The sequence below is a fragment of the Pungitius pungitius genome, chromosome 18 (genome assembly GCF_949316345.1).
Source record: "Pungitius pungitius chromosome 18, fPunPun2.1, whole genome shotgun sequence".
Taxonomy (NCBI): Eukaryota; Metazoa; Chordata; class Actinopteri; order Perciformes; family Gasterosteidae; genus Pungitius; species Pungitius pungitius.
The window spans coordinates 4,133,810-4,156,352 of NC_084917.1; the positions used below are offsets into that span (position 1 = coordinate 4,133,810).

Genomic DNA, 22,543 nt, shown 5'->3' on the forward strand with positions numbered 1-22,543 from the left:
TAAATGTGTCACTTAGACTATCTGTGAACGCTAACTTGAATTAACTTATTTTTTATTTAAAAAATGTTATTATTAACAAAATTCTTAAATTAATTTTCCTTCTTAAGACAATACCTCACTGCCTCCTTTGAGTTCCAACCATCCTCGTCCTCCTCCTCCTCCTCCTCCTCCTCCTCTTTCTCCTTTAGTCTGTAGAGTTTTTTGCCCCTTTCTCTCACATCCTCCCATTTGTGAAGCCAAACAAGATAGAGGAGGTAAGAAACAGACGGAGGGGGCGATCCAACGTGTCCTCCTCATCCATTTTCTCCTCCTACTTTTGCTCCTTCGTTTCCTCGTCCTTTGTCCTCGGCGCTTCCTCCTGCCACTTTACTTCCTCTGCAGTGCTCTCTCTCTCTCTCTCTCTCTCTATTTTCTCCTTTTCTCCACCTCCTTTGTCACTCCTTTAACTGAACTCCCTCTCCTTCCCCGTCCTCCTTATCCAGCTCTCCTTACTCAATAAAACAGCCGTATAGAACAAGAGGAATATGTCTAAATTCTTGAATGAGTGTATCAGGGCCAGCGTTTTTCTCCACCTCTCCTCCTGAGGTGGACTGAGGTCATTTGGAAAGAGAGCCGGCCAGTCTTTCTCCTCGAGCGTTTCGCTTAGTGCACTTTGCTCCTGTGTTGAAAGACCGAAGGGGACTTATTTTCTTTACCAGGAATTCTCCTTTCCCCAGAACTATTACCTCCAACATGACCTCCAATTCCAATTTAAGCAACATGCGTCGGCTGGTAGAACAACTGAAGCTCGAGGCCAGCGTGGAGAGAATAAAGGTAAAGATGATTATACATCTAAAGAATATGAGGGTTCAAGGTTTACTAAGAAGTTTGTAATGATTTGTTTGAATGTGTTATATATATATTATATTGTTTGTGTTATTTATATATATATAAGTATAATGTTTTGCTTTTATTTTTTTTAATGTATTATTTATCAGCCAACTCTTCTTGACAGTGGATTTATTTTGTACTCAACAAGTTATCAATTAAATATTTAAAACTACTAGTACATTTTTTTTCTCCCAAAACACCAAAAATGTGTTTGCCTTCTCACACTCACTGTGACTATAATAACTTTGTTTTATTAATTGCCTAAATTGTATATTGTACATTGTACATTTATTCCTTTGAACTTTTATCTCCTGTCCAGCGGCCTTTTAAACATCTCTTTTGCTGTAGTTCGTAACAATTGAACATCTTTCATACAAAAGCGTTAATTCATTCACTCATTAATGGATAATTGATCATTTAATTTAATGATACTTTATAGATGGTTTAAAATCGTTGAAATCTCTTGTGTTAGGGAACACAAAGCAAGTTTGATGCTGCAGCAATTTTGTTGTTCCTATCGACGTGACTGATCCATAAAAGCATCAGCTAAATGACATGTAATGCGGTAGAACTCATCATGCATAACTCCTTCATCTGGGAACACACCACACAAAGCGTCACCGTGTCACCCCATTGGTCCGTGATCGTTCCCCTCAGGTGTCCCAGGCGGCTGCAGAGCTCCAGCAGTACTGTCTGCAGCACGCAGGCCGGGACGCGCTGCTGGTGGGCGTCCCCGCGGGCAGCAACCCCTTCAGGGAGCCACGCTCCTGTGCCGTAGTGTGACGGTCAGTTCACCCTTTACTACGGTGGCCGAGAAGGTTCAGACAAATACAAAAGCAACAACACAACCGCAAATGCCACAACGCAACACGAACGCCGCAACACGAAAATACAAAAGCCACATCACAACCGCAAATGCCACAACGCAACACGAACGCCGCAACGCAACGCGAAAGCGAAAACGGAAGTAGCTGCCCACGGGAGCGAGCGTATTTTGGAGGAACGCCCACGGGAGCGAGCGTATTTTGGAGGAACGGAGCTGGAGGATGCCAGATCGTTTAAGAAGTAAGTGAAACATGATTCCTTACTTTAACTGTAGCCGCAAGGAATCATGTTTCACTTACTTCTTAAACAATCTGGCATCTTCCAGCTCCGTTGTTACGTGCCTACTGGTTTTTGAACCTACTGGTTTGGCTACGCGTTTAGATGTTATTAAGAGAGTAATCCTACTTGGGCAATGTGCTAGAAAACCTGACAGAACTATGTATTTCACGCTACGCCACCAAAAACCAGTTGTCTTGGCTCACCCTGAACCAAAAGATGTTCTTGCCACTGACGATTTGCAATTTCATGATAAGTAGTGAAATCAGTAGGGGCATTTGACAGCTCGGTTGGCCGACGGCGTAGCGCCGCCGTCTTATAAAGTTTTGCTATTTTGCTCGACTGCGAGTTCGAATCCAGGTTGTGGCGATCTTTTAATAAACGTATGTTCTTTTATTTATTTCTTTATACGTAGCAGTGATGTAGTGCTCACTTATACAATCATAACCGCTGCATTGGATATGGGATACATTTTGAACATTTTCAGAAATATGTTTGCGACTGTGTGAAGGATCAGGTGACCGAGGCAGACAACATCTGCCGCTGTCGGGGCAAAACAAACACGCACGCGTAGCCAAACCAGTAGGTTCAAAAACCCAGTCGGCACGTAACAACGGAGCTGGAGGATGCCAGATCGTTTAAGAAGTAAGTGAAACATGATTCCTTGCGGCTACAGTTAAAGTAAGGAATCATGTTTCACTTACTTCTTAAACGATCTGGCATCCTCCAGCTCCGTTCCTCCAAAATACGCTCGCTCCCGTGGGCGTTCCTCCAAAATACGCTCGCTCCCGTGGGCAGCTACTTCCGTTTTCGCTTTCGCGTTGCGTTGCGGCGTTCGTGTTGCGTTGTGGCATTTGCGGTTGTGATGTGGCTTTTGTATTTTCGTGTTGCGGCGTTCGTGTTGTGTTGTGGCGTTTGCGGTTGTGTTGTTGCTTTTGTATTTGTCTGAACCTTCTCGGCCACCGTACTTTACTATAGTGACACATTTCTTTTTTTAATATGTGAGAATTTGAAACGAGGAATAAAAAGATGTGCTCTCTTTCTTTTCTTTTTGTTTTGCAGAGGAAGTGGACACAAACTGTGGGGCCTGACTCACGGATGAAAACAATCTCATTCATACAGATATTTTAGGAAAAGCGCCCAAAAGATGTTAGATATTCTTCAAATAAACGTCTTGTTCAACGACAGTTTTTTACACATTCAATTCTTTATTTACATAACCTTTGTGAACTAATGCTGTAAAAAAAAAGGAGTGTCCTCCCCCTTCGTGTAAAAGCAACTTTTCAATGGACTCGGAGTCTCTCGGCGCTGCAGCTTCCTGAAGTTGAGTCTGAGTTGGGAGCACAGCCAGAGGGAAGGAAGGGAAACTGTGTCTTCCTGTTTCAACCTGCAGGCATCCAGCAGAGAGGCTTCACTCACCCTTTGAAGCTTCTAACAATTCTTGGAACTTATTCACGAGCTCCAGGCAATGGTTATAAATAAAACATGACTCAATAGAGTTGGACAATAGACATAATGAATCGTGTTCTATTTATGGATGTTTTACCACGCCTCTGTTTATTTTGTCGATATTTGTATGTATTTGTAGATGAAGGCAACAGTTTGCAGTGGAGCTTTAAAAAAAAAAAAGAAAGTTTTAAATGTTAATGTGTTAAACTGCTATTTCACCAATCATTTGATTCATCTATGAAATGCAAAAAGTGCTTCTCATGTTTCCTCTCTGTCATGTGCAGATAAAGTCACCGTCACGCTGTGAGACAAGTTTATAAACCACAGCTTCATTCCGAGTTTAATTTAAGGTGTCGTGTTCCAACTGGAGTTTTTCATTTGTTAAAGGAAAGTGTCGGCTTGTGCCATCTGCTGGTCACTTCTCCACCACAGACAACATCTGACTTCATTCCCCCCCAAAACAGCACAGCCAGGAAGAAATGAATGCTTAGTATTTTATAACCTAAGCAGATTTTACAAAGTAGATTTTAAAGTATAATACAACAAATACTTAAATTTTAGTAGAAACCAGTTGAGCTTTAATATATGCATGTGCTCATTCCCCCAGAAGACAGCACAAGGGGAAATATAATTGGGCCCTAAACTTCTGGCCGTTGTTTATTATCAATGAGCTTCAGTCTTAAGAAAGAGAAAGCAAGGTATGACGGTGCAGTTGTTCTTTGAGGAGGAAACAACCCACACAGCTTGAATGGAGTCCTGCTTTTTCTTTTTTTTTTGTAAGGGAGCGGGTGGGGCAGAGTTGGGTTTCAGTGCCGCCCCTTTTTAAAACCTCACACACACACACACACACTTCAGTCGCAGTCCTGACAGAGACTGTGTGTGTGTGTGTGTGCTCTCGCCTCAAGCTTTCCTGGATGACCACGAGACAAACTACCATCAATGAAGGTCCACGATACGAATCGCCACTGGGGATCTTCCACTGCTCGTCCACACCTTTTTCTAAGGTCAACAACCTGTGAGGAAGGGTTGATCTGGTTTCATCTCTACGCGTCAATGACCCTGAACCTTCACGGCCCGGAGGAGCGTTTTCATCAAGTGAGGAGATGGCCCCGGCGTGCAGACTTTATGTCCTGATAGCCACAGGTAAGGTTTACGGTTCCTTCCCTCCTATCGTGGCAAATTTACACTTTTATGCACTTGTTATTATGAACGTGGGCCCCGTGGGATAATGTTGTTCTTCCCATGGGACGCGTAGTGTAAAAATGGCTTCGTATGAGTTTGTTTCATCTAATTTCCATTGTTTCATCACCCATGTGTCTTCAAAGTAATGCCACTTTAAATGCAGTGCTCTTCCCACTGAGCTATTTTTATACAGTAGACTCCAGCGTTGGTTAATGATTGAATACTGTAATCAGGAGTCATTGTCAAAACACCCCTCCCCAACGTGCCATTTAATACGACATGACACTCGCCTCATGTATGTAAAGTTTACTGAGCCGGTGGTAAACGCCATGTTTGACATGGGCTGTTAATACATTTTTATTTTCGAGCAGCAAAAGTGTGTGTCTGTGTGCGTGTGTGTGTGTGTGAGAGAGAGAGAGAGAGAGAGAGAGAGAAGAAAGTGGGCGTAAACAAAAGAAATCTCCAACCCTAAAAGGCTGTCCTTGACGCAGCGGCTGTTCTTTAATACCTCAGATTGTAGTCATGCGTTTTTCATGTCTTCTTTATATGCAATGTTGTTCAAATGTTTGCACAGTTGTGCACGTGTTTGTTTGTTGTGATTGTGTGTGTGCGTGTGTGTGTGTGATTGTGTGTGATGGGCTTTTTTTTTGTCCGTGTCTCCGGCTGCAGCTCTGGCCTTATGCAAACACTCCGCGGCAGAATGGAACGCCACCGCCGAGTCCGCCAATCGAACCGAGTCCCTCTGCCATCTCCATGGCAACAGAGACAACTGCACAGGTACACGTGGACAGGTGCCGACGGGGGGGGGGGGGGAGCAACTGTTGCTTTGGAAGCAGTTGATTGTGGGCGAGGGGCAGAGGAGTAGTGACATCTAAGAGGCCCCCCCTCGCACCAACTTCAACCATTATTTTATTGTAATTCAATTCCTTAAAAAAAGAGCTCAACAATTGTTAAACTAAAGTGCCAAGAACGCAAATCAACACGTTGCCAAACCGTTCGCGTGAACTCTGTAACTGGATATTTTCCTCTTCAACAATGCGGCCGTGGCGGCGGGCCTCGTCTCATGTTTCAGCCAACGACTGGACGGCAGTATTCCTTTACGGGCTCATTTTCAAAAGATAACGTGCTGTGAAAGATAGCGGCGGCCTGTAAGAAGCGCTATGTGTTACGGTGGGGGGGGTCACAGGTTCAGCGTTATGGCCCCGTCGGCGTGTCAGGGTGTGTTTTTGGTGGAGCAGGTTCAATCGAAGAGAAGGGGGCAGAGAGAACCGGGGAGCGACAAATGGCCAATGGGTCTTTGGTGACGCCGGGCCTCTTCGGCTATTTATACCGTCCGAGCCGTGCCAAGAGGTGATGGTGTGAGTCAAAGAAGCGAGTCGACGGAATGAGACACGCCCTGCAGAAATAGCCCAACCGCTCCTCTCCCACAAGTCACGCTTTCACCATTCACCGTGTGATGCAAGCGGTGGAACTGCATTGGTACCCGAAACTCCCTCGATCACGACCACCCTGACGGCGATTCAACTCCGTTTCTCCAGCAGACGCAGGGGACACGGGGCAGTGGAACGACCACTTCTCAAGGTGTCCCGAGGAGCTGAGACACTACTGCATCCACGGGGAGTGCCGCTACGTCAAAGAGCAGAAGGCCCCGTCGTGCCGGTATGAGACTGTCCGCCGCCGATACGGATGATGCATGAAAGTGTGGCCGCGTAAAAGAGCAAGAGAAGGAGAAATTCTGATCCATTCAATTTCGCCGTCTGTTGGAATCAAACTAACTCCAAAACAAATCCCCCCCCCCCCCCTCCCCTTTGTGTCAGGTGTCAGCAGGGATACATTGGCTCACGCTGTGAATACCTGGATCTAGACTGGCGGATAGGAGAGAAACGTCAAATCATAATTGCCTGCCTCATCGCGGGGCTTGTTTTCCTCATCCTCGTCATTGTGTTCGTCTGCTTCTGTTCACAGTAAGCTTTGTAGAAACTGGTAGTGGTATTGGAGGTATTGGTATTGGAGGTGTTGTTTTGAAAGGAAGCGTATGAAATGGGTTTTTTCGCTGATGTAGGGGAAGAATATTGATGTTTGCCGAGTGACATGCTGTAGACCTGTCCAGTCACAACTGAAGCAGGGTTATTGAACCGCTGCTTCTGCTATTTAAATCCACACAAACGTGCTCTCCATCAGCCGCAGGTGCAGGTGGTGGTGGCGCAGGGGGCGACGGAGGGAAGAAGTCCCGAGGAGCGGCACCGAGAAGCTCCGCATGATGGACACCGGCGAGGCGCCCGCGACCTTAGCGGCGGCAGACCCCGAGGAGCCGCCGCACACCCACGCCGTGTGAGGAGGCATCAAGGGTCTGAGGGGCGTTCAGACGAGGAGGGACCACGTCCCCCCCGCACGGGGGGGCAGCTGCTCCCAACGGCAAGCGGGGGCCCCGGAGAAGGGGGACATTTTGTCCACAGAGGCCTGTGTGCTACGTCGAGCTGGAGAACCCGGAGTCTGCAGCCTCCTCCCACGGTGTGGCCTTCACCTGGAAGGTTTGACGAACTCTCTTCGGGGACCAAGAAAACAAGAGAGCGCACACTGTAGATGACGCTCGCTGAGCCTTATTAAAAGTCCTATTGTTACCGTTGCCGCGGAGCAACAATAGCTGGCGGCTGCCGACTTAATCGGCCGTTGCTACGTCGGAAAATAAAGCCGGCGACAACAGCAGCCGGCAGCCAGTAATAAGCGAGCGTGACAAACAGTGACAAAGTAATAATAGCTGATGAGGATAAGGGTTTGCGTCAGGGACACTGGCCCGAAAGAAATGAAAAAAATGGGGACTTTTTGAGGACGTTCCAGTTTACTCTCTCACAAAGAGATCTTTCATTGTTTTGAAATGTGCAATATTACAAGTCTCACCTGCTGCTGCACACTGTTCCACCACGCTTGCACCTATGGGTCATGTTGTTTCTAATTAACCTATCGAACCCCATCTCAAACCCATCATGGTTTATCCTCTATCCACGGCGCCCCAAAACATCCTTCAGAATACTGTTACTCAGCAACATCAGCAATGCAAGCGAAGGATTTCGGGGTCGCAGGAGGACAAGGAGAACTTGTGCAGAAGGCCCCCTTTGAACTGTATATTTTGAGCTGCAGCGGCAGAACAGCCGAGCCTGTGTGCGGAGGCTCGGCGGAGGTGAAAGTGCCCCACTGTGCGAGACACTTTCCAAACTGTCAGCCTTCCACCAGGGTTGTCTGTAACCGTGTATCTGTGTGTACATCAACTGCATCTAAATGTAGAAGGTGTGGAGGGCAGAGCCAGTGAAGTCTCCTTGTACGTGCTGTCCATTTAAATCATTCCCCCCGCCCCCAAAAAAAGATCCATATGAAACACTTCTATCTACTGCAATGAGCCCTCCGTTATACTTTCAAGAAAAGTTACTCAGTCTGCAGACTGAACTCGTCACAGGCCAATGAGCTCCAGTTTGGAAGCCCACACTGCTGACTCATGCTCAGCCACACTTGCACGTCTCCGGTTCCTGCCGCCACCATTTGTTCCAGCGTCGACTTCAAACTGCAGTATCTGCAAAATTGTTAAGTCAAACAAAGGAGTAAGACGTGCCGTGATTAAGTAACGATTGCGCTCCCTCTCGCTCTCATCATGTGGTTACAGTTGTTATATTGGTGGAGCTACTGGAGCCAACACATTCCAGGGTGAGGGCGTGAACTTAATGCAGTATCGTCACGTGGCACATGGTGGCTGACTCCCTTTTGGCACAACGAAATGATCCTCTACCCGACCCGGTCCTTGGTTCTAAAACACTCCTTCCAAAGCATCGCGATGGAGAGCGAACAGGTGGTCTTGCTGAATGTCAGATGAGAGGATTGACACCACTCGATGGGGATGTGACGGCTGTGTCTTCATTCTTACCGTACGGACTTGATGGTGAAACAAATTGTTTCAGCAAGAAAGAGAATATATTTCTACACACCGATGAAACTTGATGCGGTCATGTGGTTCTTCCTGATAATGCTTTGACCTACATTCAGGTGGCACATGCCTTCTCAAAAAAGGGCCAGCCGAGGAATGCCTTTGGTTTCTATATGAGGGTTGGTGTCTGCAGGCTGATAAGATCAGCAGATACCAGCCACACTGCGGTAGATGTTTGATTTGGAGACGTACTAGAAATACAAATAAAGAACCCATCCATAAACTCGCATGAAATCAATGTGGGTGCAGTTTTTGTAGTTTGCAAGAGTAACACTGGAGGTCAGGAGAACACCAACTTCTGAAATGCTGGATACACACAGGAAAGGTGCTGAGTTTTTTTTGGAAATTTGAATCCACTGCATATATGAGCTATAGCTCAAAACGTATTTAATCAAAAGTTTGAGAATCCTGAGCGTTTACTCTGGGACAAATTAAGGACATTAAACCATCTGCAATGGTAAAAACATTGTGCTGCTTCAATAATGTGTACTTTTACTTTATTCTTTAGTATGGATTATCACTTTTAAGAGTAAATTGACACTGTGTTAGTTTTTAGTAAAAATCTGGATAATTTTTGGGCTTTAATGTCACAAATTTTATTCTGACACTCAATTTTTTACATAAGCTGGAATTGCAAGTCCAGTTCAAACATCTGACTTCTGGCTGCACATATAAATCAATTTTGAAGAGATATTTTGGTCATAGAGATTCATGGTTTAAGGATGGCAGCGTGGCTGCTGCCAGTACAATTATCCTTCTGTATCCACTTCATGACTCTGTCAAGAAGCAGACATAAGAAATCATTAGTGTGATAGCGAGTCGTGATTCAAACATCAGAGATCTTTTCCTTCTCTTCTTGTGCTGCAGAGCTGCATGATCAATATGTGTTTCCTAATGGGCATTCATTATTTTGTTTACACGTTTATAGAAAGAGGCACAATTTGTGTCACGCTGCCCCGCACTGTTGAAGCCACGCATTATGTGTTCCATCCAAACCGAATCTTTCAATCTATCAATTTTTGAGGGAGTGAAAGGGGAAGTTTGACTTGGATAATTAAACTGTCATCAAAAAAAAGAAGAAAGAAAACAGGGGGAGGTGTCATGTCTTCATCATCACTCTCTTACTTCGTGAAATTCTGTGCGGTCACAACACTAAGAGCACACGTGCGTGCGCACCGCCTCCACTCGCGTACTGCAGAGCGCGCGCAGCGATCTGTGCCACCTGTCGGGGATACGCAGCAGTTATTTGATTTCCCAAAAGACCGGTACCTTTTTTTTTTTTTTGTTCCTCCAACTTATTTGGGATGCATCAAACACCTGAAACCGTGAGGGTTATTGGGATCCAGGCATGCCTTTAGGAAGCCCCCTCGGTGATTCAAGTTAAAATGTCAGGAGACACCAACTACGAAGGCTCAGCGGGGACGGTCCACTCCGCGAACACCAGCCTCAGCTGCGTCTCCAACACCACCAGCTGTGACGGCGGCTCCATCCACCTGTCGGACTTCAACCAGACAGATGTTGTGGGAGATGGCGCCGCTGTGGTGAGGGTCATCATCTCTATCATTTACTCGCTGGTGTGCGCGCTGGGTTTGGTCGGAAACGTGCTGGTCCTGTACCTGATGAAGTCCAAACAAGTGTGGAAGAAATCCTCCATCAACCTTTTCGTAACTTGCCTGGCGCTCACGGACTTCCAGTTCGTGCTGACTCTGCCGTTCTGGGCGGTGGAAAACGTGTTGGACTTCACGTGGCTTTTCGGCAAAGCCATGTGCAAGATCGTCTCCTACGTGACGGCCATGAACATGTACGCCAGCGTGTTTTTCCTCACCGCCATGAGCGTGACGCGCTACTGGTCGCTCGCCTCCGCGCTGAAGGGCAGGCGGCGGCGGCCGCACTGCTGCCCCGCGCGGTGCATCACCGTCTTCATCTGGGTCGCCGCCGTCTGCGCCGCGCTGCCGCACGCGGTCTTCTCCACCACGGTGAGCGTCTCCAGCGAGGACCTGTGCCTCGTCAAATTCCCGGAATCCAACGGAAGCGCGCACTTTTGGTTGGGGTTGTATCACTCTCAGAAAGTGCTTCTGGGGTTTGTGCTGCCGCTGGGCATCATCTCCGCCTGCTACCTGCTCCTTTTGCGCTCCATCACCTCCAAGAACATCAACACGTCGAGCGCCAAACGACGCGCGAAGGTCACCAAGTCCGTGACCATCGTGGTCCTATCCTTTTTCCTCTGCTGGCTGCCCAACCAGGCGCTGACGGTCTGGGGTATCCTCATCAAACTCAACGTGGTTCACTTCAGTTACGAGTACTACACCACGCAGGTGTACGTGTTCCCGGTGTCGGTGTGCCTGGCGCACTCCAACAGCTGCCTGAACCCGGTCCTCTACTGCCTGATGCGCAGGGAGTTCAGGAAAGCGCTGAGGAAACTCTTCTGGCGGATGACCTCGCCGACCATCAGGCCGTTCACGGCCACCACGAAGCCGGCGATGGACGAGCAGCGGCCGGTCCTGGTCCCCGTCAGCGCGCCGGAGGAACCCGCGGTGGTCTTCTATCCGCCGGGGGCCGTTATGTTCACCGACCGGCGCGATCTGCCGCGAGACGGGCCCTAGGGCGCCATCATCTCCAGCGCCACGTGCACAACGTCCTCGTTTTTTTTTTTTTTTACTGCTTTACCGAAAGCTGTCTGAGTTCAAGTTGTCCACTCGACGTGCTTCTCATGCGTCTTTGGTTTTTCTTCACAACGGGAGAGACATTGCCCCTGTACTAAGAAGACGAGCAGTAATTTGAATGTGCCAATGCTTTTTTTTTCAAATATGTAAGAAACAAATAATAAAATGACACTATGTGAGAAACGTTGCTGCTCCTTGGTCTTTGTTCAGCACACTTTTGTTCCCTTGCGGGTTGTCAATGAAGATGAGACACGTTGTCTGATGAGGTCTCGACTTCACATGTTGGATTGATGCAAATGAATTGGAAATGTGTCGTATACATTTATATGAACATCTGGCACAGGAGAGGTAGGCCCTGATATGTTGTCAGTGTGTGTGTGTGTGTGTGTGCGTGTGTGTGTGTGTGTGTGTGTGTGTGTGTGGCAAACCCAAACATTACTATGAACAACCTGAGATAATTAGATAATTACAATAGTATTTCTCAATGAATCAGCTAACACCAAAGCGTATAATTCCCTGTTAATACCATTATGCAAATCTGGGGTAATTATAAATAAATATCAAATTTAATTGGTACATCGGAATGATTACATCACGGTCACACACACACACACACACACACACACACACACACACACACACAAGCACAATCTGTTTGTAAGATCCCCACTGAGGGGAAGAAAACTGATAATAAAAATCATGATTGATGATGACAGAAGTTCTATAAACAAAATCTGTTCCTCAAGAGAAGTGTCACCATCTCCATCGATCTTGCCTGAGCTCCTTTGAGATTTTCAGAGCTCAGGTGTTTTTGGTGTGGTTGCAACACAATTTTATTTATCTTTTTCTATTCATCAGGTTGTTTCAAATTCTCTCTCCCTCGGGGAAAAGGAGTATAGCTCAAGATTTGGGGCAGGTTTTCGGGTTCAATCCTCGTTTTTGAAGATAAGTGAAACTGTAAAGCGTTTTGTGCAGGTTGAGGTTGAAACGCTCTGTATAAATACCGTCTATTTACCGTCGAAAACAGATTTGAAAAAGACAGCAATAAACACCCAAAACATGTGAAATGTCGGCATAAACAATAACAGTGGCTTCTACACACCCCCCCTTTCTTCTGTAGATGTTTTTAGTATTATAATAACAATAAGTGTGAAAAACCTTGACAAATGCGCCTCCCCCTCTCTTCCCCCCATTCTGTGGCCCTCAAACATGTAGACGTACTAAACAATTTAAATAGCTGACAAACGATGTCAAGGTCCAATGATAACTCTTTTATTTGTTTTCTCTGCACATCAATTCCCGCTCGACTCTTTTGAGGTGCATAAACATACTACTTTAAATGTTTTTTCTTTGAGAAATGTTGGCGCACCTTGTTAGAAATCTCTTCTTTCTCCTTCATTGACGAAGGAATATGCAACACACTAAGAAGCATTTTTCAATTACAGCAATAGAAGCATCAAGGGTTTTTTTGCCTAAAGCTTCGGTTCTTCACCAATGGTCCACAACTAATAGGTCTGACTTGAACAAAGACCTTTCTTTGCCCCCTCGAGGGGGAAAACTGTCACATTAGTCAACTGGACGGAATAAAGAAGAAGAAGAAGAATTAAAAGGCATGTCGACAATATAATAAAGAATCTGTATTTATTAAAACAATACCATTAAATACTTTCATACAAAGCAGGATTAGTCCACATTTCACATGATGAAGAAGGCGATGAAGATGCAGCCGAACAGGGCCATGGCCGAGGCCGAGAGGACCACCACGATGACGCTCCCCGCCATGTTGACCAGAGCCCCCAGACCGGCGCCGACGATGATCTGAGCCAGCTGCACCATGCAGGTGAGGGCGGCGCAGTCCACCCCGCTGCCTCGCTGCCGCTCACGGCTTCCTCCAAGCTTCAGCTGTTCCTGGGGGGGGGGGGGGGGGGGGATCATTTATTTCTACTTCACCAAATAAAACACGCCCAGAAAAAAAGATTTTGCACCGAGACACATCAAGTGACCCCCCCCCCCTGATCTGTTATTTTAGTATCTGTATGTCCTATGAGGAATAAAGCCGTCCTCAGGCACCTCAGCAGCTCCTGTGATTTCAACTTAATGATAGCATCAAAATAAACAACAACTCGTTTGTATCTCCATGTGGAAATGCACTTATTGTAAGTCGCTTTGGATAAAAGCGTCAGCTAAATGACATGTAATGTAAAGCCAAAAGGAGGATAATGTATGTTGTGACGGATTCATGAGTAATACACCTGTTTGTATGTTAGTTGCAAAATAGGATTTCCTGAATAAGTGCATTTTCCTGGTGATCACAGGCAGCCCGTAGCAGTGTGGAACCAGCACTTTTGAAAATTGCCCACATGGCTTCATGTTAATGCATCTTCGTCCATTCACTTTTAGCGGATGTATCACAGCCTGGTTTATTATTACCTCTTCTTCCCGCTGGTACTCCGCTACCAGGTTGAACGGGATGGTGTAGAGCGTGCTGGACATGACGCCGAAAACGCTGCAGAGGACCAGCGTGGCGACGATGTCGGGGAAGAGGCCGATCAGGCTGGTGCCCATGCCGAAGACGAAGTAGCCCACAAAGTATAAACCCTTCAGGCCGATGTACGGGAGGAGGAAACGCTGCACGTCTGGAAACACACACGAAAAAGATGCATCAGGTCTGCTGAAGTCGGCCCGGACGTCCCGTTTGTGCCGGCTGCTTTTCAAATTCACGGCAAGTAGGATCGGACGGGGCCAGCAAGGTCATCCTTACATCAAAGGCTCGACGCCACGTGACTCTCGACCCCCAAACTTGCTCCAATAGGTGTGACTGCAGCGTGGGAAGGGTGTGAGTGCAAGTTACAAGGGCAAAAATGCTTTGGGTGATGGGAAGACTAGGGATTAAGGATTTCGCTTCAGTCACGTTATTTTGCTCCCTTTCACACTTAATTGTTCTTTTAATTGGCTGCAGCTACCACAGCACACCGTGGACGTTAATTAAAACATGTGCTTAGAAAACACGTTTCCATCTCAGTGCGACCTGAAAATCCCGAGGAAAGGTAAGGCGCAGTAATTGCTCACGACCTGCTTCCCTGCACAACCTTGTTGAGCTGTTTTCTCTAATGATCGGTGCAGGACATGGTGACGCTAACCGATGCTGACACACACACACACATTCTTTTCTTAGGGCTTACAGGAGTAGAGAGCCGATGACACGGCGTTGATGCACAGCCCCCAGCAGCCCACTTCCACGCCTCTCTCGTAAGTGGCGTAGGCCGTGGAGTTGTGGTCTGCGTAAGGATTTCCTTTGTACACAATCTGCAAAACAAAATTGGGAAATCATTCATCAATGAAAGTGTTCAAATGCAGTAAGGGAACGCGGCTTCGCTGATATCCGTCAATCCGGGCTTTTTTGTTTTCTGTTTTTCTTCCAGCGCTCAACGGGAAGCCGCCGCCTACACAGATTTTCTCATCCCGGGGAAAATAAAACCTGCAGTTTCATGTTGCCGCGCAGGTGAATCGGGTGTTAACGAGCCGTGTTTCGGTGGGTACACGTGCTTTGATCAGCCCGCGCACGCTGAAACTGTGGAAGGATTCATCTTTATCACACTTGTCAACAGGAGATTACACACAACAAGAAGATACTCCCCCCCCCCCCCCCCCACCTTCACCCTCCGTCCGCCCCCACACGCACAGAAGGATTAATGGAGCCCGTTCTTCTTCACCTGTAATGTTTTTGCCTTTGTTTGAATATGACTTGAGAAAGATATTAAACCAAATAAGAAGACTTGAGTGCTTTGTGAATCTAGAAGGAGGGAATCACTGCTACTTAAAAGATTCATAATATTACTATTATCACATACTTAAAATCACAGTGGAAGGTAACATTTAGATTCGTCTCTTTTTGTGTAACTAATTCCCCAAAGCATAAAAAAAAAGCATTAAAAAAACCCTCACATTTGAGAAGCTGGAATGAGCAAAAATATTTAGCACCTCTGTCAGAAAAATGACTCAAACAGCAAATTGAAAGCGGGCCACTCGCATGTGTGGTGTCCGAGATGCCCACCTGCCCCATGAAGTCAGTGAAGAAGAGCATGTTGCAGAGGAAAGCCGTCCATCCCAGCAGGTGACTGACGCACAGGTAGCGGTAGCGGTTGGGCATGTTGATGATGGCCTTCATCATCGACTTGAACGTCATCCTCTTCTGGGCCTGCGAGAAAAAAAACCACACAAACGCCCCGCGGACGTCAGCAAACAAAACGGCAAAACAAAAGCGGGCCGGATTTTCCACAGAAATCTTCACTCTGCTGAAGCTAAAGCTTCAAAAGCCTCATCAGAGCGAATGAAGGGGATTCAACACGAAGATCACGCGGTCGCATGAGGGACTGAGAGCCCGGATGATGAAAGACGACGGAGTCAATGTAACACTTTTCAAAAGCCCTTATTTTTTTCAAGTGTGATCTGATATGACGTTGCAATCTTTTGCATTAAACATTTTACAAACTAGTGACTAATGACGGTTCAACCTGATGTAAACTAATGTACTTTACCAAAAAAAAGGGAAGAAAGGCGTTATTAGGGCGAAGATCAAGGCAAGAGCATGAAATGAGAATATCAAACAAACAGTGAGACATGTGTACCAAACTGCATATCATCTCCACAAGGTTATTTGAATACAACAACATCCACCTCAGGGCATCCAAATATGGAATATTATTTTCAAAATTATCTTAAAAATTAGAGTCTGCCCTGGCATCTAAACAGGAAGCTTCTCCCAACCACCAACCAAAACTAATTCATTAAAAAAAGGCCTTTTTTAAAAATTGTCCTACTTGTCCTAACATTGTAGGCTGTATGGGGCACTCTAACGAGACATGAAGAGATCCACTAATGACCTTAAGAGCTCATATTTTCAATTTAAAAACCTCCACTTCACCCGGCTTCTTTTCTTCTTCTTTTTTTCTATCCAGCTGCATTAAGACTACACTTCAGCTCGTTTTTTCTCTAAACTACGACGTTAACGTCTCTCTTTTTGAGACCACGCGTCCTTCCTTCGCCTCATGTGCGTAAACACGTGCATCCTCCGCGGGCCGCGTATCACGCACCTCCTTGTTCGGCTGCTTGGCGCTGGAGGTCACCGAGTTGGCCTCGCCCAGCGCGGAGAACGACCTGGGCCTGAGGTCCGGGAGCGCCGGGGGCCCCGCCGCGGAGGCCGTCTCCCTGGCCAGCGCTCCGTAACCGTTGCCGTGGGAGCCGAGCAGGCGGAGGGCGCTGGAGGCCGAGGGGTCGGGGGCGTACGGGTCCTTCCCCAGGGGTTGCTCTGGAATACTGAAGAGGTGCACCGACAGGAACACGCCCCAGGTCAGGGCCGAGAAGAAGAAGATGACTTGGTACTCCGAGCCCAGCAGCCGACCCAGTACGGAGTGACCCCAGTCCATGGCTCCGACCAGGTAGCCGAACGCGCCGCCCAGACCTGGAGGCCACAGAGGCAACGCTTAAAACATCTCTCCATCTCATCTCATCTCATAACGCTTAAAACAGTCAATGACTAAATACGGCACAGTAGAGATACTGTACAAGCAGCACTGGAATAACTGGAAAAAAGAAGCGGACATATGACACATTGGATTTCTGCACAATTAGGAAGTGATTTCAGCTGACATTGAGCCCGCATCCACGTTGAATGATCATGTGACATTTGCATAAGGAGGGGATCCTCGTGCATTATTACTGCACAAAGACGAACCTCGGAGCCATTCAGGTTTAATTTAGTGGGCTGCCACCGAGATGAACCACTCGACATCTGCAGGCGGGAAGCGCTCCGGCGGAGTGTTAAATATCAGCCGTCTCACCGGCTTTCATTAACAACGCAGCCTCTTCTCATTAATGAAAAATGGCTGAGAGCTTGGGAAAAAAGGAAAGGAGAATGGAAAACGCTCACTGAATCCGCACTATGACCCACTCCATGGGTCACCTTTTCCCTTTTGGTTTTTGTAGTTTTGCAGAGAGTTGCTTAATTCTCTTAAATCACACGGTACACACAATAATACACACACACACACACACACACACACAGACACACTTAATTTGAGTCATTGAAGAAAAAGTAATAACTACATTCCCAAAAAATGTAGGTCTCTTGAGATGAAAGCGATTCCTCTGCATTACAGCCTTTGCAAAGGCAAAGTAAAAACCACTTTCACGGCCCACTTCGATGTAAAACACTGGAACAGTGTTGTTTGTGCGCTCCTTTCACGCCTGTGACTCATCATCCGTGGACGATTCCCAAGATGTAGACAGAGACGGTGAAAATGCTAGTGGACGAGGGTTATGACCGGGTGGAGGGGGGGGGGATGTAAGCATGCACAAACGTACTACTCAGAGTAGTAAGTCACTGGGCTGAATGTGAAAACACCAAATGCCGAAAGCGATCCATCCGGTCTGAAGTGGATGTGGACCCCCTCACCGACAGGCCGACTTAGCTGTGCGTGGCGTACGATCTTGTGTTTGAATACGTATCCAGATGAATGTACCAGCTGTTGTAGTAATTAAGAAAGTAGGTGCGTAAACTAGTTGACTTGTGAGGGTGTGAGACGAGTACCGACGAAAGCATTTCAAAGGCTCCATTAGAACAAAAAGGCGTCATGAAAACCTTCTCCCCTCCTCCTCAAACCTCACATACCGGGTGGGGTGGGGTGGGGGGGAGGGGGTCGGGGCCGTCTAAGGGAGTCATGTGCCTGGCCCTGTGTCTCTCTCAGCCCAGACCCATGACTGCAGCACATGACCAGCTCGGGGGGCTGGATTAAGGCCTGACCAGCACGCTCACAGCACCCTGTGCCTGCGTGTGAGGGTTTCTCAGAAGGGGGGGTTGAAAAGAAAAATCCTGGCTAATATACGGCTCATCTCGAAATTCTTTTGTGAATGTCGTAATAAATGCCGGCAATCTCCCGCTGTGTAACCACCGAGATACGCAGCATAAAGTCGAAAGGAAGAGATGGGCCGAGCAGGGTGTGATCCCGCCATCGAGGAGGTGACAAATGCAACCGCGGCCCTGACTTCCCTTTGTGGAGAAAATAAATTGGGAATCTCCAACTCCAAAGGGGTCAAAATGTATAAAGGCTTAAAGCCGGCAGCTTGTTCCCATCACGTTGAACTTTGCAGGCGTTTGTTGAGTAGTGCGAGGGGCAGATCTCATTCATCCATTTGACGGAAATATTCAGCTTGTCTGTATCAACGTAACGAGAGAAACGCGCTGTTTAGGGGGGGGGGGGTGAGAAAACGTCTCTCTGAGATGTTGCAATCAGTTTCGGAAACACTTTTTTTCGAAGACTGAGCCAAAGTTGCTCTGTAATTCCCTGAGAGATTCGTTATAAAATGAAGCATGCGGTTCAAAGGGTTTTTTTTCGCATTATACTGGCAAGAACACAATGGTGAATTATTGAAATACTGTTTTTATTTGACTCACACAGAGAGCAGTGAGAGTAAACAAAAGAGAGCCAAGAAGCCCCCTGAAATGGCTCTGAAACCGATTCCGTAACGGGACATTTAAAAGGCGCACGGTCGAGAGGCCTCATCCAACGTCTAACAGCAACTTTCCATCTCCTGCACTGCGGAGAGGAACCACACAGCGTCCCGTTGAAAGGTTCCACGCGGGACGGACGTGGCCACGCACCTGTGAGCAGCGCGTGGTAGTGCAGGCCTCTCTCCTTGTCCCGGTGGGAGCACACGTCGAACAGGTAGGCCTTGATGGGCCCGTCGATGAAGTCCGCGGCGAAGTCGAACAGCACGACCCCCAGCATCACCACCACGATGGCCCAGGTGCTCCTGGACGACCTGTCGCTGACCAGCGCTGCCAAGAAACACAACAAAGCCGCTGATGGATCTGACGAATTTAGCTTTTTAAAAAATAATAATAATAATGATCTGCCAAGTAGAGGAACAAATTACAAGAAATTTGACCCAATGAAAGGGAGCTGGTAGGAGAAAATGTGACAGGTAACAATTATGCTGGAAAACATGGTGATTATATCATACAGGCCTGTATTGTCCTGTGTTCTCTTTCAAAAAGAAAGTACCAAGGTTAAAAAACACATGCCTGCTTCAGACATAATGGAGTGGGTTTATTTTATGATTTAAGAGATAATGAGTGGGTTTAGAAAGACATGAGTGGATGAACCGTGGCAGGCAGAAATTGCCTGGACTTACATCACCGGAACATTAATGTGAACGGACCTGCCTGCAGCTGTGATACAAAAGGACAGCTTCAAAAATCAATGGGAAATTCAGCCAACGGCAGATACAAGAATGCAAATATGTCGCCCGGGATCCCGTGGCATTGACTAGAACTCCTTGACACATGGAGAGAGAATCAGCTTATCCGTCTGATGAAATAAGTACTCTACAAACCGGGGGATGATTGCAGTAAAACCCGGAGCCTTTTCAATCAAAAATCAATCAGCAATCACAGCGTTCAACCAAGAAAGAATGTATTTCAAACAAGCTGATTTAGATTTCCTTTTGACTTAAGCCCCTTTTTAGAAAAAAAGCGTGTTTCTATTTCACCTGTCGAATTGTTACAGACTATACATGTTTTTCTCCAATCAAAAGCGGTGATGGAGGTATTGAGGACGAGGTGTTTCAGCTGCATCATTTGAACGTCTTCATAGCCATCTGGGAGTTCTGGGTGATTTTCAGTGAATATGCACTCAACCCCCGAACCGATGCCATTTGGTGGGGAGCATTTTACTCACATTATAACGCTCAGCAGTGCACCTGTTCATGGGACTGCAAAAGTCATGGATTCTGTGTGATTCTCAGGAATTAGGAACTGTCTTTTAAAAACTGCTATCAGCTGTTTCCTTCTTCAAACTAAATGTGCTGTGAGGCTCTTTATGTACTTTCCTCACAGGGTTAAATATTCTGAATAGAATCCACTATTGACTATTTGAAACTCAACAGGGTGCCTCCAACATGGTGATCAACCGCAAATCTGAATCCATTCAGAGCCCGACATCTCATGCTCCTAATCCCCCCACGACAGAAAATACAGCATGAGAGACCTGTGAGGATATTATGCCCACAAGTTAAAGATACTCTTCGGTTTGAAGCCAGAGGCTGTAAAATTGTTAGCGATGGTAAAAAGCTTTGAGAGCAAAAAATAAAAGATGTACCCATGGATACGGGGTGGGAATAATCCAAATAGATCATAAAACCTCAGATGTTGGCCTTGCTTAGTTTTGACAAGACTTTTTTTTTTATTTCAAGCATAACAGAAGGAGATCCCGGGAGACGCCAGATGTGCTCACTACGCTCTACAATTGTTTCTTTGATTTAAAGAACTATTCATTCATTCTGTTTAATTTCCTCTGAATCAAAGCCGCACAGGAACTCCTTCTCTAATATGACGGGCCTGTGAATGCATCTCCCTCTCAGGCCCGGGGAGGGGAGGGATGAGCGCGCGGCCCGTCGCTCACCTGAGATGACGGCATCCCCGTTGAGGAACAGCGTGAGTCCCACCAGCATGAGGACGCCCAGGGCCAAGATGTAGGGCCTCCGCCGGCCCCACGGCGAGCGGCAGTGGTCGCTCGCCGACCCGATGACGGGCTGCAGCAGGAAGCCCAGGATGGGGCTGATCAGCCACACCAGGCTGTACAGGCTGCGGGGCAGGCCCACGCTCAGGAGCACCGGCGTGACGAACGCCGCCTCCACGGCGTAGCAGAACTCCCTCCCGAACATCACCGTCCCGTGGAGGACGAGGCGCCCCCGCGAGCGCCTGGGGGGCTCCGCGGCTCCCGGCGCGGCGCCGTCGTCGGCGTCGTCGTCCTCCTCTTTGGAGCCGGCGAAGTCCGTCGGGTACAGGGACGGGCTGACGTGCTTGCCGGGATCCGAGAGGCTGCAGGGCAGGGGCCTCGCCGACTGGTCCTTCGACAAGAGGGTCATGGTGGAGACGAAGAGAGGGAGGGCGATGAGAAGAAGAGAAGCCAAAAGGGAGGTGGCGGGGGGGGGGGGGAAGAGCACGGAGGGTGTCTCTTTCAGTCCGACCACGGCGATGGACGATGTGGGCAGACGGGCAGTTCGGGCCTGGGCTGATCCTCCTCCTCTACTGCATGGCGGAGGCCGGCTCTCCTTTAGTGTGAAGGTTCTGCAGAGTGGGCCTCACTGAACAACACAGCTGGAGGGGGGGAGGGAAACAAGTGGGCGTATTTAGGGGGATTAGAGTTCTCTAAAGACCCAGGGCAGTTCATGTGAGCTTGGGTGAGGTATTACGTGAAGTGTGTGTGTGTGTGTGTGTGTGTGTGTGTGTGTGTGTGTGTGTGTGTGTGTGTGTGTTTCAATGTATGGTAAAGAGGGCCCTTTATTACATTAGTTCCACAATGAAATGTGAAGAAATTCTTTGTCACCCCCGCCCAAACCTCTAATTATCAAAGACCGATTTGGTGTTTGGACCACAAGGATAAAGTGTTAATATTAAATCAAAAATAAAACACCAAAAGTTGTGTCATGTAGCAACGACTTTCTTCTACAGTGACCTATTTCTCTCTCAGTGGTGCTGAGGGATCATATTTCCGCGCCAGTATCCTCGTTGAAACCCCGGCATTAATCTTACAGCACAGATGAGGGCTGAGCAGCGTGACAGGACAGCCTGGAGTGAGGCGCCGGGTGACACTGATCCAACTCGCACCGTCTGATTGGCTGCAAAACCATCAAATGACAGGTGAGCGAGAGGAAAGCGCTCAGAGGACGCTGGGGGCACAAAATACATTCAAACAGGAGATGCACTTGAATGCTTCGCTTTTTTTGTTACGTGATGTTAAGGTAGGTTGAGGTAGGCGTGTACAGCCTCACAGGCGAGTGATCCCGTACAAAATGAGTGTTTTCGGCCACTGAAAAGAACAAATGAATGACTGACAACCTTATTGACCTGACCTCCATTGCTGTGCAAAACTGTTTGAGTAACACTTCCTATCTTTTTTTTTTTATTGTAACCCGGGGCCATGTTTATATAGATTCATACTTCAAAGATTTGCATCTAAGAAAAATCTTAGAATTGCTCCGGGCTGGAAATATTCTAAGAATTATCCCTTCATGACGTTCAAAGTCAAGAGAAGAGCCTCCTATTTCTATAAAGTTATTCACCAAGCAGATCCTTACCTCCGAGGCTCCACGGTTTCTTAAGCAGGAGACAAAAGGGTGAAAGACGAAGAGGGTCGGAGAGACGTTCTCCGAAATGCTGATGGACACTCAGGGGTGGGCTCACATCTCCCAGCCAGCGCCATCATGTGAGCAATGGAAATATTGAGAAGAATAAAAACTTGTT

At 47.4% G+C, this 22,543-nt stretch overlaps 4 protein-coding genes across 5 annotated transcripts; 3 read left to right on the forward strand and 1 right to left on the reverse strand.

Annotated features, from left to right (window-relative positions):
• The first annotated feature begins 395 nt into the window (after positions 1–395).
• Positions 396–3,158, forward strand: gng10 (guanine nucleotide binding protein (G protein), gamma 10). Its single transcript, XM_037485348.2, has 3 exons — positions 396–813; positions 1,528–1,655; positions 3,034–3,158. Exons 1-2 carry the CDS (start codon positions 733–735, stop codon positions 1,651–1,653), a joined length of 207 nt encoding a protein of 68 aa, XP_037341245.1. The 5' UTR covers positions 396–732; the 3' UTR covers positions 1,654–1,655; positions 3,034–3,158.
• A 154-nt stretch (positions 3,159–3,312) lies between these two features.
• Positions 3,313–8,813, forward strand: btc (betacellulin, epidermal growth factor family member). Of its 2 annotated transcripts, none has more exons than XM_062558879.1 (5): positions 3,313–4,563; positions 5,272–5,379; positions 6,141–6,261; positions 6,420–6,566; positions 6,784–8,813. In XM_062558879.1, exons 1-5 carry the CDS (start codon positions 4,524–4,526, stop codon positions 6,935–6,937), a joined length of 570 nt encoding a protein of 189 aa, XP_062414863.1. In that variant the 5' UTR covers positions 3,313–4,523; the 3' UTR covers positions 6,938–8,813. The 2 variants fall into 2 exon arrangements, with proteins under 2 accessions (XP_062414863.1, XP_037341243.2); XM_037485346.2 differs by having other exon boundaries at positions 6,144–6,261.
• A 126-nt stretch (positions 8,814–8,939) lies between these two features.
• On the forward strand, positions 8,940–11,402 carry rxfp3 (relaxin family peptide receptor 3). Its single transcript, XM_037485344.2, has one exon. The coding sequence runs from the start codon at positions 9,961–9,963 to the stop codon at positions 11,176–11,178; it is 1,218 nt and encodes a 405-aa protein (XP_037341241.1). The 5' UTR covers positions 8,940–9,960; the 3' UTR covers positions 11,179–11,402.
• A 1,316-nt stretch (positions 11,403–12,718) lies between these two features.
• Positions 12,719–22,543, reverse strand: slc45a2 (solute carrier family 45 member 2). The gene is made up of 8 exons (XM_037485069.2): positions 22,378–22,543; positions 20,700–21,397; positions 18,899–19,075; positions 16,332–16,699; positions 15,293–15,436; positions 14,421–14,544; positions 13,669–13,874; positions 12,719–13,146 (listed from the first exon to the last, which is right to left on the reverse strand). The coding sequence occupies exons 2-8, from the start codon at positions 21,163–21,165 to the stop codon at positions 12,934–12,936; spliced, it is 1,698 nt and encodes a 565-aa protein (XP_037340966.2). The 5' UTR covers positions 21,166–21,397; positions 22,378–22,543; the 3' UTR covers positions 12,719–12,933.

Coding starts and splice junctions, on each gene's coding strand:
- gng10 (XM_037485348.2), top strand. CDS start 733: ATGACCTCCAATTCCAATTTAAGCAACATGCGTCGGCTGGTAGAACAA. Junction 814..1,527: donor CCAGCGTGGAGAGAATAAAG/GTAAAGATGATT, acceptor CGTTCCCCTCAG/GTGTCCCAGGCGGCTGCAGA.
- btc (XM_062558879.1), top strand. CDS start 4,524: ATGGCCCCGGCGTGCAGACTTTATGTCCTGATAGCCACAG. Junction 4,564..5,271: donor TTATGTCCTGATAGCCACAG/GTAAGGTTTACG, acceptor CTCCGGCTGCAG/CTCTGGCCTTATGCAAACAC. Junction 6,567..6,783: donor TTCGTCTGCTTCTGTTCACA/GTAAGCTTTGTA, acceptor GCTCTCCATCAG/CCGCAGGTGCAGGTGGTGGT.
- rxfp3 (XM_037485344.2), top strand. CDS start 9,961: ATGTCAGGAGACACCAACTACGAAGGCTCAGCGGGGACGGTCCACTCC.
- slc45a2 (XM_037485069.2), bottom strand. CDS start 21,165: ATGACCCTCTTGTCGAAGGACCAGTCGGCGAGGCCCCTGCCCTGCAGC. Junction 16,700..18,898: donor CTACCACGCGCTGCTCACAG/GTGCGTGGCCAC, acceptor TGTGGCCTCCAG/GTCTGGGCGGCGCGTTCGGC. Junction 15,437..16,331: donor CCAAGCAGCCGAACAAGGAG/GTGCGTGATACG, acceptor TTTTTCTCGCAG/GCCCAGAAGAGGATGACGTT.